This window comes from Halichondria panicea, chromosome 6 (genome assembly GCF_963675165.1).
Source record: "Halichondria panicea chromosome 6, odHalPani1.1, whole genome shotgun sequence".
In the NCBI taxonomy this organism is placed as follows: domain Eukaryota; kingdom Metazoa; phylum Porifera; class Demospongiae; order Suberitida; family Halichondriidae; genus Halichondria; species Halichondria panicea.
The window spans coordinates 3685664-3700189 of record NC_087382.1 but is presented as its reverse complement, the minus strand read 5'-3'; the positions used below and the strand labels follow the sequence as shown (position 1 = coordinate 3700189).

General features: G+C 39.3%; 2 protein-coding genes across 2 annotated transcripts in view; both read left to right on the top strand.

Annotated features, from left to right (window-relative positions):
* The first annotated feature begins 5 nt into the window (after positions 1 to 5).
* LOC135337541 (Golgi SNAP receptor complex member 2-like) lies at positions 6 to 13865 on the top strand. Its single transcript, XM_064533473.1, has 8 exons — positions 6 to 110; positions 180 to 244; positions 615 to 723; positions 1155 to 1233; positions 1670 to 1723; positions 5729 to 5866; positions 11173 to 11259; positions 13654 to 13865. The coding sequence occupies exons 1-8, from the start codon at positions 16 to 18 to the stop codon at positions 13729 to 13731; spliced, it is 705 nt and encodes a 234-aa protein (XP_064389543.1). The 5' UTR covers positions 6 to 15; the 3' UTR covers positions 13732 to 13865.
* A 115-nt stretch (positions 13866 to 13980) lies between these two features.
* The window catches only part of LOC135337540 (protein Wnt-1-like), a gene marked incomplete in the record, with an annotated part of 4917 nt that continues 4371 nt past the window's right edge, over positions 13981 to 14526 (top strand). The window contains 1 exon segment of the mRNA XM_064533472.1: positions 13981 to 14195. Coding sequence (XP_064389542.1) covers positions 14053 to 14195 — 143 coding nt within the window.

Here is a 14526-nt window from a genome sequence, read left to right as displayed (position 1 = left end):
GGTGCGTGGGTGTCCATGTGGTTTAATTTTCAAGAAGACAAACACCAAACACCATATACACCAAGTACCAAGGATACAGCAATGGAGCAGCTCCATCAGCAAGTACAAAGGTTTGTATTAACCTCTCCCTACACGTGTGATACCTCATAATCCACCCCCCCCCCTCATCATCCACATAGGTATCTAGTAGACAACCAACGAATGGTACAAGAACTAGTGTCAGGAATGAGTATGGACGAAACAGGTACCGGCCCAGTGGCATATAATATTATAGTGGCGTAATCAACGTGTAGAATGGGATTTGAATTTTATTTGATGATCTTTACCGCACACAACCTTTCTGTTGAGCATATTTTGACTATCCCCTAGTTAACGCTGTGTCATTTCGTGTGGTTTTCTATTTTGGTACTGAAACTTGCTTTGTCGATGGTGTGTACTGTAATGTCTACTGGTTACCATAGTAAACTGGTTACCATAGTAACTAGTCTAAATGGGTCTGCCTATTGTTTCAAGATTGCTTCAACAATTGAACGAAATTACACACACACACACGCACACACACACACACACACACACACACACACACACACACACACACACACACACACACACAGTACTTGAATCCCGGATAGGAGATGGTCTACAGCAGTTGGAGCAAGACTGTCACAGATTACAAATATTTGCTCAAAAGCAACCGCCCACACAACGGCAAGCTGCCAGGAAGTGAGTGACACGCACACACACACATATACACTGAGTGGGGTATTTTATAATTATAATTAAGCAAATTCTGGCCCTCTGTTTTGTAATGTACGTAGGCCAACTGTTATTCTAATGAGAACAGACTGGAACCTCTTTGGATACCTTTTTTTATTTTTGGGGAACAATGTTTTGGCCTTAATACAGAGGTGGTTTTTGTTGAGGGGCTGTTTTGTACACAAACTATTCATTTGGGACCTGGTCTTTATATCACAGTTGGCCATTAAGATGAGTTCCACTGTACCCAACACAACATACTAAAACTCTCTAACCCCTCCCCCCACTCACTGCCCCCCCCCCCTCTCTAACTGCGCCCCCCCCACTCACTGCCCCCCCCTCTCTAACCCCACCCCCTTACTGCCCCCCACTCTCTAACCCCACCCCCACTTACACAGCCGTGTTGATCAGCTGAGAGCAGATCTTCAACAGATACAACATGCCTACCACACCTACCAGCACAGGAAGTCAGCAGCTGTAAGCACACAATAGAGCATCTTTGAACGGCTGTAACTTTAGTTCTGTTGGTCCAATATTGTTAATTTTATGATTTTCTGAAAGCTTACAATGAGCTCAATAAGATGGTGTCTTAAAATCAATGACAAAATATCGTAGGCTATAGCCCATGCCTGTAAGTGTTTAACATCGGGTTAATTTTCTCATGATAATGATAATTTATGCAGGGGAGGGGATATTTATGACAGTACATTACTTCTTTGTTAGGCTAGGCATTACTGGTATTTGTACGGGTGGAGTTAAAATACCTTGTTGTATAAAGACATGCCCCTTTCGATATCAGGGAGGTCATGCCCTCCAAAGGAACTTTATTGATTGTGCCCAAATTGATGTTCAATGTTACAATGGTTTATATGTATGTAGGCAGGTTTTACTTTTATTATATTACTCTTCTTAGGAGCAAGAACAGAAACAAAGAGAAGAGCTTCTCTCCAGAAGATTCACTACCAATGTGAGTCCCACCTCTAGGGTTATGTGTGTATGGTAAAGAGCGTTTAATAGATAACCACAATATTAGCGTTGGTAGTCGTCTGGTAAAGGGTCGACAATGTTATAAGTACCATATAGCTCGGTGTTTACCTGGTAAAGGGTCGACAATGTTATTAGTGCTATATAGAGTGTTTTGTAAAACTGGTAAAGGGTCAACAATGTTGTAAGTACTATATAGCTTGCTGTGGTTACTATAGACTGTGTGCAAATAGCAGCCTCATTTTTCAATGATAACGTAATTTAAAATCCTCTTAAAAAATCATGTTGTGGTATAATGTAGCGTAACAAATAGGGGATTCCCCCTAACACTGGTTTCCCTATTGGTGCGAATAGAATGACAAAAGTTAAGTTTGTTGTGTATCTTTCTATTGGTTTTTCTTAGAAAATATTCCGTGTTGTGTGCGTGTGCAGTTTCAGTGTTGGATAGTATTGCGTTAGACATGGTCAATAGCTGACGTAAGCTTCGGTACTTATAATCTGATTGTTGCTATTGTTACGCGGTTCAACATATGTTCTCTATGTCCACTTTCAACTGTGTATATACGAAACCCAATACTGTATATCATGTATTGTACATATGTCATGCGAGAATCACTACTACACGGTAGTTTCAATAAAATAATGATGACTAATATTTACTGACGTATGGTTGTTAGTATGTGCAAGCTGGAGGGGGGGGCATGTAATGAATGAAACAGCATGAGTAATGTGTCCATGGTGGTCTTCTGATGAATGGTTTTGGCTTTCAGTGTGGTCTCTAATACTAACCACTAACTACCCTTGGAAGTTTGTTATAGAGGGATTCCTGTACTGTCTAGGTAGCATGTATGTACAGAAAGCAAACTGAACTGGTAACCATTTTTCAGCATGCAGACTGTCTTTAAACCTCTCTAGGATGGGCTCTAGGATGGGCTCTAGGATGGGCTCTAGGCATGGGCTTGCCCTCTCCCCCTAAAAAATTACGTCTACAGTCAGTCAAATCGTTGCAAGCATTGTTGAAAGCACAGGTACATGTACATACTAAGGTTTTCAAGAATGCTATCATAAATTATAGGTATCTTGGCCCTAATAAAAGAGCAAGCTTTACATGTACAGGTAAGGCTAGAATGAAATGATAATTATACTACATGGCAATTTTCTTTTGCAAGTGCACTGCTAGTCTGCAATCCACTGTATGTATCTGTAGGGACAGAATAGGTGTGGCTTAGTGGTTAGGGTGGTGGCTTCGTAGATCAGATTATAGATTAGGCGTGAGTTCGATTCCCTCTTGGGGGACTTTTCTTCACTTCTTTACAAATCGGTTAGTAATTTCCCTAAATTTTGAAGTCATCATACTCCTTCTCAAGTACATAATCAAGTTGGGGCGTCGCCCGGTTTCTGTGAAACGAAGTTTCACAGAAACCGGGCGACGACCCAACTTACCCTTTTAGGTTCTGTCTTTATTAATTTTTTTGAAGTGGCTGAAATTATTCAACTACGCTAAATCATTCAGTCTGGCCCTAATAAAAATGCAAGCTCTTAGGCTAGAATTAAGAGTATTATTGTTCATATCTAAATATCTAACAAGTGGTTTTGCAGCTGTCAGCTAATTTTGCTGGTGAAAAACCTTTGCAAATGAGCCAAATCAGTAGAAAACTTGACCCTTTGCTATCTGTATAATTATTGAGTTCTGGCAAGGGTCGTGTATAATTTAATTACCAGTGCTAGTTTAGGTTTTGCGATTTTATTTTGCACAAGTGATCAAAGTTTGCATATTATGTTTAATGCTCGCAAAACATTCTAGTTAATACGTATAATGATGTCAAGGTGATTAGGAAATAGCTCGTAATTAGTCGGACTGCTTTAAGACGGAAGATCTACGTATGTAAATTAATGATGCAATAAATTTAATTAAATTTATTAATGGTGTTGTAATAATAGGGGGACCCCCCCTCTGGCTTGTGCACATGTTGTAACTAAGGAACGCACGCCCACTCGTGTTGGTGCACGCCCACTCATGTTGATACAATAACTACTATCCCATCATGTGCCCTGTATGATCTTGGTTGTGTGTTGACTGCAATCTGCCTACACACAAGTCACGTATTCTCAATAACTATATGCATGGCTGTCAGTTTCCTAAGTTTAGGTCATCATAATCATTATTCGTATTGATTGCATGTATACACTTCTGTGACATCTCTTTCTTCTGTTAGTACCAAGCTCGCATACTCTCTAGCAAACAAACTATTCAGTACATGAACTGTTGACATTTATTTTGTTTGTTGATTTCAATCTTGTCTGTACAAGTCACGTCTCTTCTCTCTAGGCGTGTGCTCTACTCTAGTTCCCTAAAAGTCCCCGTACTTAATTGAACTGTAAAATTATACTTCTGGTGACATCTTGTTCTATCTAATGTTTGCACCCTCTTAGCAAACAAACTATTCAGTGCATGCACGCACTGTTGACATGTGTTGATTTCAGTCTTCCACCCACAAGTCGTGTCAGTTATCTAGTATGCATATGCTCTAGTTCCCTAAAGGTCATCATATAATTCAATGGACTGCCCGTGTATACTTCTGGATGACATACCTTCTGTTACCATACACCCACTCTCATAGCAAACAAACTATTCAATGTATGAACTGTTGACATGTGTTTACCCCAAACAACCGCAACTATTCAATATAGAATAGGCAGCAATATCATAGTGATTAGAGCTGCTGGAACACTTTATATGAAAGTGCACAGTTGTAAGTACAGGTTGTAACTTAAACTATACACTGTGTGTATTCTAGTTGCAATATCCATCCCATATAGTACATGTAATAGGGATTAGTCGACTTTAAGGAATTTCAGTTCCTCCTATGTGTGTTGTGTAATGCATTCCAGTGACGATTAATGTCAGGCAATGATCGACGTACGTGCTACCACCATTCACCAGATAACTGACGACTTGGTGCATTTTACCCAAGGTCGGTAACTTTTTAAACTGCCAAATTACAAGTTTTCCAGTGGACACAACGTCATTGCTGTAGTAACCACGCCTGAGACGACAAATTGGTTCAAATTAATGAATCATTCGCCAAATATAGTACCCGCCAAATTTTCCAGCTGTAGTGACGGTTATCCTCACCATAGCAACTGTGCTAGAGTCGGTTACATATTTAGTTACCCCGACCGCCCACTCGTTCTCACACCTGTACTGCACATGTGAGCACGAGCATCTGTTGTTTTCACTCTCTTAGAGTAGTCCCGTAATTGCTATGACCACTGCTACTAGTAGCATTGTAGTGCTTTCTTGGGTGTGACCCGTGCCACTGTGCTTGTATGTCATCTGTTGCTCGTAAGGTGGTATGCACATCTGTACTCGTTGCCTTAGTAGCGTGGATATATTATATATAGAGTTGGTCTCCAAAGTTGTGACACCACTTGCAGCTGTGTGTACAATGAGAACTAACGTTTTAACGAGTTGATTGCAGCAAATTGCTTAATGGGTTTCGATCGAGGCACATGTGATATTTGGCTGACATTGTACATGCATGTGTACATGTATGTATGCCATTGTACATGCATGTGTACATGTAAGGAGCAACCTTTGATGGCTCATAACTTGAGGGTAGAATGTCCTATTACCAAACTAGAAGATGAATTCTTTCAGCTCTCTTACTAGCTTTATAAGGTGTCATGTTTAGATTTTGATGGTCAAATAATTCCCCAGATCAATATTGTGGGGGCTCATACATGTAGCTTGAGTGGAGCAGCTACGTGTGATAAGTGTGTGTTGTCATTAGATCACTAACTGTTTGCACACTCAAAATCCGAAATTCCATAATCATAGTTACCAATATAATTATCTCTGCAGTAGCGGATTGCAGTACGTACTAACTCTACACACACACACACACACACACCACACACACACCCTCACACATCCACACCACCCCCTCACACACACACCACACACACACACACCCCACACACACAGTCGGAGAGTAGCATCACAATTGATGACTCCCTTCACCAGAACCAACGGATGAGCACTGCTAACAAAGATCTCGACTCTCTCCTCGACCATGGATCAGCTGTTCTGACGAGCCTCCGAGACCAGGGGTTCACTCTCAAGGTGTGTGTGAGGAGTGTGTATGTGTGGGCGTGTGTGTGAGAAGTGAGAGCATTATGTTTTATGTTGTCAGAGAGAATGTTCTAAAATTGGTGAATATTTTTAATCATCAATCTCTCAACTCAACTCACAAATTTACTTTTTTTGTTTCTAAACTACCTAATATGTAGCCTAAGAGGTGGTTATTGTTGTCTAGAGATGGTTAATACCCACCACCACCACCGACCAGTGTGGGCACATCACTGTACAACGTAAATGTATGTGTGTAATTATGACGATTGTTGTAGAACTAATTTGCGAGCATTTCCTGAGGGCGTATAAATTTGTGTTTACCTAATGAACTATGTGCGTGCAATCCTCCTCCGAAATCACACCTGCATTTCTGAGAGGTGTGTGCCAGTGTACAGGCATAATTATTGTAGTTTAATTGAAGGTTTGGTTTTTTAGATTAGGGCGAGTCCAATACACATAGACTTGCTGACTGGTCAGTAGTGGTGGTTGGTAACTAACTGTCTCTCGTGTTCACGTTACATATGTTGTCAATACTAATCACGAACGTACGATAATAATTTATATATACGTAAAAAATGCGACACCTCAATTCCATATTTGGTATTAAAAAACGTTGTATTTCTTGTGTCCGCCTAAATTCAAAATTCCAAACATTTTTTAAATTTGTTTTTCTCGAAATTTTGAAATAGTCAAGTTGTCTGTGTGTACTCTCGCTGTAATTCTGTTTTGAGAAATCCTTCACCATATTATCCGCATTGAAAGCCAGCAATTTTGTCGCCATTGTAAGGTTGGTTAAGTATTAATTTAGGCCATTATTTTACAGTTGTGCAATCCACTATACATGTGTATATCGTATAGCTAGCCATAGTAACCGTGGTGATACACATGTACGTATAATTATGCGCTGTTAATAACTTAAATACTTTAATTGCTTCTTAAAATGCCAATTTACAATTAATAAAAGCACAGGACATGTTATGATAATAGTTTGTGTACACACGCATGTGTCTATTTCTAGTGCATGCAGCGGTTTTAAATGTACAACATAATATCACTGATGCAAGCTAGTCTTGACCTGTGGCAGGAGTCAAGAAGTTATGTCTGGAATTGTAATAAGCCACATGTCACGAAGTGGTAGCCCCGAGTGTTTAATACATGCTAGAGTATAAGCTCCACACTTGAGTGATCTCATGTCTAAATATTTATCAATATAACCCAGAACTACAACACAGCTGTAAGATGACACGAACACAAACGTGTATATTTAGCGTAAAGTTTACCAAACCAGTTATTGTCTTCAGCTACTCCTATAGGTATGTCTTGCCCCCCCCCTCTCGTGCTTGCGTACGTTCTAATTACTAGAATGAAGTATTCTCTCTAATTGTTTGACAACTTGATGCGTGTGTGTTGTGAAAAATTGAATATCTGTGTACAGTAAAAAACCTATCAGTTTATAAGCTCTTGTAACGCCCAATAATTGTTATGTATAATAATGTAGTTAATTAAGGCCTGAGACAAATTATCCGACTCAAAGTTATAATTATAGATAACAACAGGGTGCACTGTCACGTGTGTTACGTTGAGTGTGCGTTCCTTTCCTGTCAGTGATTATATCGTGGAAGCGTACGATACAAATTGTCTAAATATGAACGTACCTACATGCTGCTAACAGCAGGCTTGTAGTGGGGAGCACACATCAGTGTACAAGTTTTGCAATAGTGCATTTTGAAACTCGCCTACCCGTGCTTGTGGGTTTTCCTACTGTTGGACATATTTTTGGTTACTTAATTTCCTTAAGGTGTTTCCGTCTCTCATACCTTTCAAAGCTAGCAGTGCTTGTTCTTCCTGGAGAGCTGCCCTCAGGCTTCATAGTCTAGACGATGAAACTGTACTATATCCGATAAATTATAAAACTATCAGAATTACTCATGTATGAGTACATGTTCGCAATAATGTAACACCACGCCCTGTACTTGCACGTATGATAATTTGTGGGTCTTCCTGTCAGTTCCCATCCTTCGTCCGTTAAAGATAGTGTTACCTGTTTTTCCAAGAACGTGAAGCCTAACTGTCTCTGCTGGTGGGAGACTAACTACCATCCTCCTTAGAGCAGCCAGAGACGCTACAACTTAGTCTGGGTGGGGGGTAAGCAGCTACACTGTGGGGGGGGGAAGCTAATAGAACCTGACATTAGCCGACACTCATGACTGTACATCCACCAGACATTCCATCCTCCCTAGCTGGCTCCATCCAGTCATTACCTCAGGGCACATGTTTCCGGCAGAGTGCATTTTGTAGCTCACGCCCCCTCACTTACGTATGTTAATTAATTTGTAGATTTTCCCGTTATAAATATTTTGGGTCGTATATTTCCTTTAATTGTTAATTCCCATTCAAAGATCACAGATTGCGTAGATCTTCTGTGGCTAGACAAAGAAGCTGTACTGTCCACCATCGAAACTATACCCACCCTTGGTTATCATATTTCAGCACAATAAGCTCTTCTTTGTTGTTAGGGTTGATTAGCTGAAGCGCCATTCCTGTGACTTGAACACACTTCCTTCCTTCCAATTACAAGTTTGTTAAGTGTTTCCAGTATCCTTGACAACCTGCACTTATAATATAATTATACATAATTATTACGACTTGTACAAATTCATGCATGTACATGTACATGCACATGTACATGTACATGTGCATGTACATGTACATGTAGTTTGATTTCTGCTTATTCTGCATGTGGTTGTACCAACAAGTGGTGTTCCCAGGCCTCCCCCGAAGAAGGTCACTAGTGGGAGAGGGGTTAAATGCACACCCCCTGTGAGATCACTAGTGGGAGAGGGGTTAAATTCACCCCTGTATTAAACCTATTAATTAACATTAATTGTTATTAAAAACTTTAATTGTTCCATTTGAGGGGTACTATTATACCTACGTGTATGTGTGCGTATACAGCATAAATATACCTTACAAAGCACGGGGGGGTTGAGCAGTGGTGGGGGGGGGGGTGGTTCAACACAGAGAGACCTTATAGGAGCACGGGGGGGGTTCAGCACAAATATAATTATAAAACACGGGGGGGGGGGAGGTGGTGGGTTCAGTTGCTAATAACCTGTTATAACAGTTGTACACACACTAATTAAATAGACTTTTAAACTATTCTTGATGCTTTGATTTAGTGGCTGCTCTAGCACCTCAGTCTATCCTTTGGTATGACTTTGATGCCGGCACAGATTAAAGACTGTGTATGTACACACTGTCAGAAACTCTAATTCAGAGCTAATTGCAGCAGCAGCAGTGTTTACCTTAAGGTCATGTGTGCACTATAGAGTGAATATATTACCCCAAGTCTTAATGTATTACTGAAGTTGTTTCTATGGCATTTATAGAAATTGAATTTTAATGGCTTGTGGTTGTGTACCTCAAATACTCTAGCCACTTGATTTTGCTAATGTCTGCACTTGACCTCTTTAATCTAATAATCTGATGTGGAGTGAAATTCCAATGGACACGTGTGTATAGTGTGAGTGTGCGTGCGTGCATGTGCGTACGTACATGTGAACAGTTGCAACCTTATCTGGTCAAACCCTCACTCTCTCTCTGTCTGTTTGTGTTTAGTTTTCATCCTATTATACACACGTAACCACACTAAGAACACTAAGAACAACCCACCCCACTGTGTGTGTGTATATATTGTCTAGATCACTTCCTCGTTTCATAAACTAAGAGCTCTACAATGCGTTGTTATGAGGAGCCCACTCCTACCCCACGATATACATAACTCTAAAATTGGCGACACTGATAATTCATCAGACACTGACTTATTTATTTATTTGTTCATGCGGAGGAGTCCATTCATGCCAGCCATGAAATCAATCTTAATAACCTATTTGCCTTCGTAAATTATCATTATTAACTATAATTTTTTCTGCGAATAGCTAGCCTATGTGTATGTACAAGTCATGTATGTTATGTATACTGAGCATACTGAACAGACCGTACGTGTACAACTGCATGACATTATGTAATTTTAAGAAATTTTATTGGCCACTTTTGAAATTGTCCTAAAATTGAATTTTGCGGAGAACGGAATTTTACCATTTTTGGATGTACTGGTAAGGGAGCTCGTTTTATGTGTTCTATTATACTGTGCTATATAGCCGATAGCCTGGTTGCCTAGCAACTTATCTCGCCACATCTTTACCTCAAGTGCTTGTGGTATACGTTTCTTAGAAAGTGAGTGAAATTCAAATAATTCAAATGGACACCGCGTATGTAGTGTGTGTAATGTGTGGGTGTGTGGGTGTGTGTGCGGTGTTGTTTGGCTGCTTGGTATTTAATCCCCCAAAAGTGCTCGTTTGATTGCCTCCTCCAAACCTCTATTTGCTGACACGTATATACACAGGAATGTGCCTTCAATTTTCTAAGTGGTGGCTCTTATCAATCCTTGATCTCGATTCAAAACACACATTTGCCTCTTTTATGTAGCCTAACATGTGGTGAACTAGCTAGCCTAAGAGGTGGTTATCGTCGTGTAGAGGTGGTTAGTACCAACCACCGTCACCAACCAGTGTGGGCAGTCTACACACCACACACACCACACACCACCCACACGCACATACCGTATAAATTTATCAGGCTGCAAATTGTGTTTAATTGGAACAACCCATGTGAGATGTCCGGAATAATTAGAACGTAATAGTTGCTAGTATAATTATATAAAGCTACATTGCTTGGAATGGGATATTTAGAACAAATGCTGTTATTAGAACAATGAAAATTTCCCAGAAAAGTGTCCAGGATATATACCTTATTGTAAACGGTACTAATTTTAGCAAATTTTAGTGAATTTGTAATTAACGCTAAATTAAGTACGCGCTAATAATAAAATGCAATAAAAAATTATGAATATCATTAAAAATTAAAAATTAAAAATTGTTTTTTTTTCTTTTTTCTTTTTTCTAATGTACTTTCGTATAATGTAATGTACTTTTGAGAGTATGCTAAGCAAGCTAGTCCTTTCTTCATCTGTATCTGACTCTAAACTTTCCTAAAACTCATACTTGTACATCTTTTGAGATAATTATATTGTGGTAATGAATTTGCTACAAATCCGCCAAAATTAGTACCTTAAAAACAGAGAAAAATCTGAACACGCTAAAATTATACTACCCGTCTATAATAGTAACATTAAGGTAATTAGAAGATATACGGTACACACACACACACACAGGGCGTACACCTCACACACACACACACACACACACACACACACACACACACACACACACACTCAGGGCGTACGGACCAAGATCTTGGATGTATCTAACACATTGGGACTATCAACGACAGTCATGAGGCTCATAGAGAAGAGGACTACAGAGGTACCTAGTAATGGTGATGAAATTACAAGCCTTCACCTCGCTTGGAATATATGTTTAAGTTTAAAAACAAAAAGCTATAGATTACTGATTGACCTGCAGTGTGTAGACTAGTGTACAGAGCCTATAGTGTGGTCCCACTGTGTACTGTAGCTAGTGGTTGACTTACGTTGTCTAATATGCATTTCAAGTGATGTGAAAAAGTGCTGTGCGTGCACACACACACACACACACACACACACTGTGTAACAAATTTCCATGAATTTCGCTGATTTAAACACGAAAGCCGCAAAAATAATGTCAAAGCGAGATTACAAGTCCAATTCGCAAAAAATAACCTTCAAAAATTACAAACTATACTGACAGGTACTGCTGTAACTATTGGTATGGACTAATATTAAGTCAACAGATAACATACAAGTTATTTGACTTCCTTCATTAGTTTCCTCTTATCTGAGTTGACACAAGACAATTTTTTTAAAAAACGGGAGTGATAAAAGTATGTCAGGATCTTATTTTTTCCTCGTAATGCGGGTTTAGCAGCTTTCTTGTACGGCTTCTCTTAAGCTTTCTTTGCATGGCTATTGGGGAAGTTTGTATGTACGGAAGGTTTCTATTTTCCCAGTGTTTTCACTAGATTGCATTCTTGAGTCAGTGCATGGCACACACACATATTGCACACATTTATGGGGAAAGTGGATATTCCCCAATATAAGTGTTTTTACATAATAGTTGGGAAGGTGGAAAAGGAAGGTTGATATGGATCCATGACCCAGCACACACACACACAGTAATGGGATGAAGAGCTATTTGCCAACTCTATATTGGTGAGGTTTTAAAGCTGATGGAAGATTACTTGATGCTAGGGATATATAGATTTTGCTCGAGATATTTATCACCTATTATTCTATTCTTTTATGCTCAAGTTAACGGTCCATTATTCTTTTCAAATCGTCTATTATTCCCTCCAAAGTACATGTCGTCACACAAGTAAGTAACATCAAACTATGAATAATGGACTCCATCTATTAACACTAGAATATAGAATACCAAGGTGATAATCAATATAAACTTCCATCAGGCCTACAAATGTTTTTACTACTGACTCGACTAACCTGTATTCCAAAACCTGCCTATTATCGTATAGCGGGTAACGACAATTTTGTTGGTGAACATTTTCATATGAACTACCCAAATTAATATTTTAAATTTCAAATTTTTGTACGGCTCAGGATAGTCGTATGACGAGAAAATATCCACATATACAAAAATAACTTATAAATGTTCCTATTTTGTTGCATAATTCTCACCCAAAAAATATGCCTATTGAATGATGGTCATCACCAGCATAATCTACCAACCGTACATTCTTGAAAGGCTTTACTATGTCAGCATACACCACGGTTACCCCACAGGAAATGACCAATCTCTTGTATAATGATATGCTTAACAAAAATCTGTGGGCAATTAGTTTTAGTTCCGATTGTTTCTAAGTATGCTTTATTGTGTTAGTGACTTCCTCTCTATGGTGTGTCTGCATGGTAACCGGTATAGTGGTGCTTGGTAACCTGTGGTCAATGCTCATTTATAATGGCTTGCATCAAAAGCAGATGTCAATGAAGCGTACACTTATACTGCAGGGAAGTTAATGAGACGCAGCAGTTTGGGTTCTTATATCATTTTTGAATTTCTGATGTATTTTTATTCTGCCTGCTTGGTTGCTGCTCAATGACGCATGAATTTATTTATTCTCCGGAATGTTAAAACTTGCTTTCAGCATCGACTACCGTATAGCGGGTAATTTTCGTCACTGGTGCAAAATTTATGACGAATATTTAATTTCAATATTTCAAATATTCGTACAGCTCAAAATTGTGACGTGCCACATTTTGTTTTCGCAGTTTTAATTTTCGGAATATGCTCTGCAATACGAAAATGGGGTATATTTAATGATGCTTCTAGAATTTGCACATATCTTGTGCCAGAAAAAATGACAACTTGAGTGGCGCCTCTCCTCGAAATACCAGCCCACGCATGGAATTTAGGTGGGTGCTTCAGTCTCATTCTATATATATATATATATAGTGAGTTCAAGTGGATTTCCAGGAGATAGAGAGTTCCAGGAACTTACTAGCTAGTGTAATTAGCACATGAAGGCTAGCTGCAAATTCCTGGAAGATTGAGCCTGCCTACTCAAAGTTACTAAGAAACCGCTCGTTATGCCCGCGGGTCGGTGCGTTAGACAAGCGTTAGCTAAGCGTTTTACACGCAGATTTTTTTTATTGTAACGCGGTAAGGCTTCGTTATAACGTTTAACTTTCAGCTGACCTGTACTGTACATATCCAATTATGATTATTATTTTGTGTTACTGTCACCATTGTTTCTCCCCTGTGTAGGACAAGTGGCTGTTTTTTGGTTGTCTCATCGTCAGCTCCCTCATCATTCTGCTATTACTCTACTACTTCATTTTTTAACGTCTGCCCTGCATGAGGGGATACAGTGAAGACAATCAGACTGACTTATAATTATATATAGCATGCATGTCTCAATTAAAATTTATATCACTTGTTTTTTGTTCCAATAATTATCTTGCAATTAACAAAACTTACTGCTTGCTTTTGAGCTAGATCCTCCCCTTTTTTATATTGCATGTTTGCACACATGCCACATGGAATGCTATGCAGCCTGGAATGTGCATCCAGTATAAAAGGAGGCTGGTGGATCTTATCGCTAGTTAACCTTCACAACAGTGAGTCACATCAATCGATCAATATTTGCAAAGAAACCAAATCAATATGTCAGCTAGATTGTGTCATCCAGTGCAAGAAGCATCCCTCCAGAAGGAAACTTCAGCACAAAGTCATCTTATTTGCAAGCACAGAACATCTCAGAGCACACAGCACTCAACCAAGCTATCAGTACATACAATGGCCAGCAGGTAATCATGATATAGACTTGCTATAGCTATAGCTGCATAGGCTCTATACATGTGCATGCAGGCAGTAGTTCTGTGTATATAATATTTACATGCATGCTGAGCTACAAAGAGCATATGTGATGTAAGCTCCTGGTCTGTAGTCAAAACAAACTCAAAAGGGGATGTTGAGCACTAAGTGTGCTCAGCTGTTCCTTCAACCACATGAACCCTGTGGCTGGATGAAGATGCTCCATAAATGCAACCTCTGGGGATGTCCTGTGTATTGAGTTATAGTGCTAGCTACTATAATTATAGACAATGCTATACTTATACAAAAATCCCTAAAATTAAT

Coding starts and splice junctions, on each gene's coding strand:
- LOC135337541 (XM_064533473.1), top strand. CDS start 16: ATGTGGTTTAATTTTCAAGAAGACAAACACCAAACACCATATACACCA. Junction 5,867..11,172: donor ACCAGGGGTTCACTCTCAAG/GTGTGTGTGAGG, acceptor ACACACACTCAG/GGCGTACGGACCAAGATCTT. Junction 11,260..13,653: donor TAGAGAAGAGGACTACAGAG/GTACCTAGTAAT, acceptor TCCCCTGTGTAG/GACAAGTGGCTGTTTTTTGG.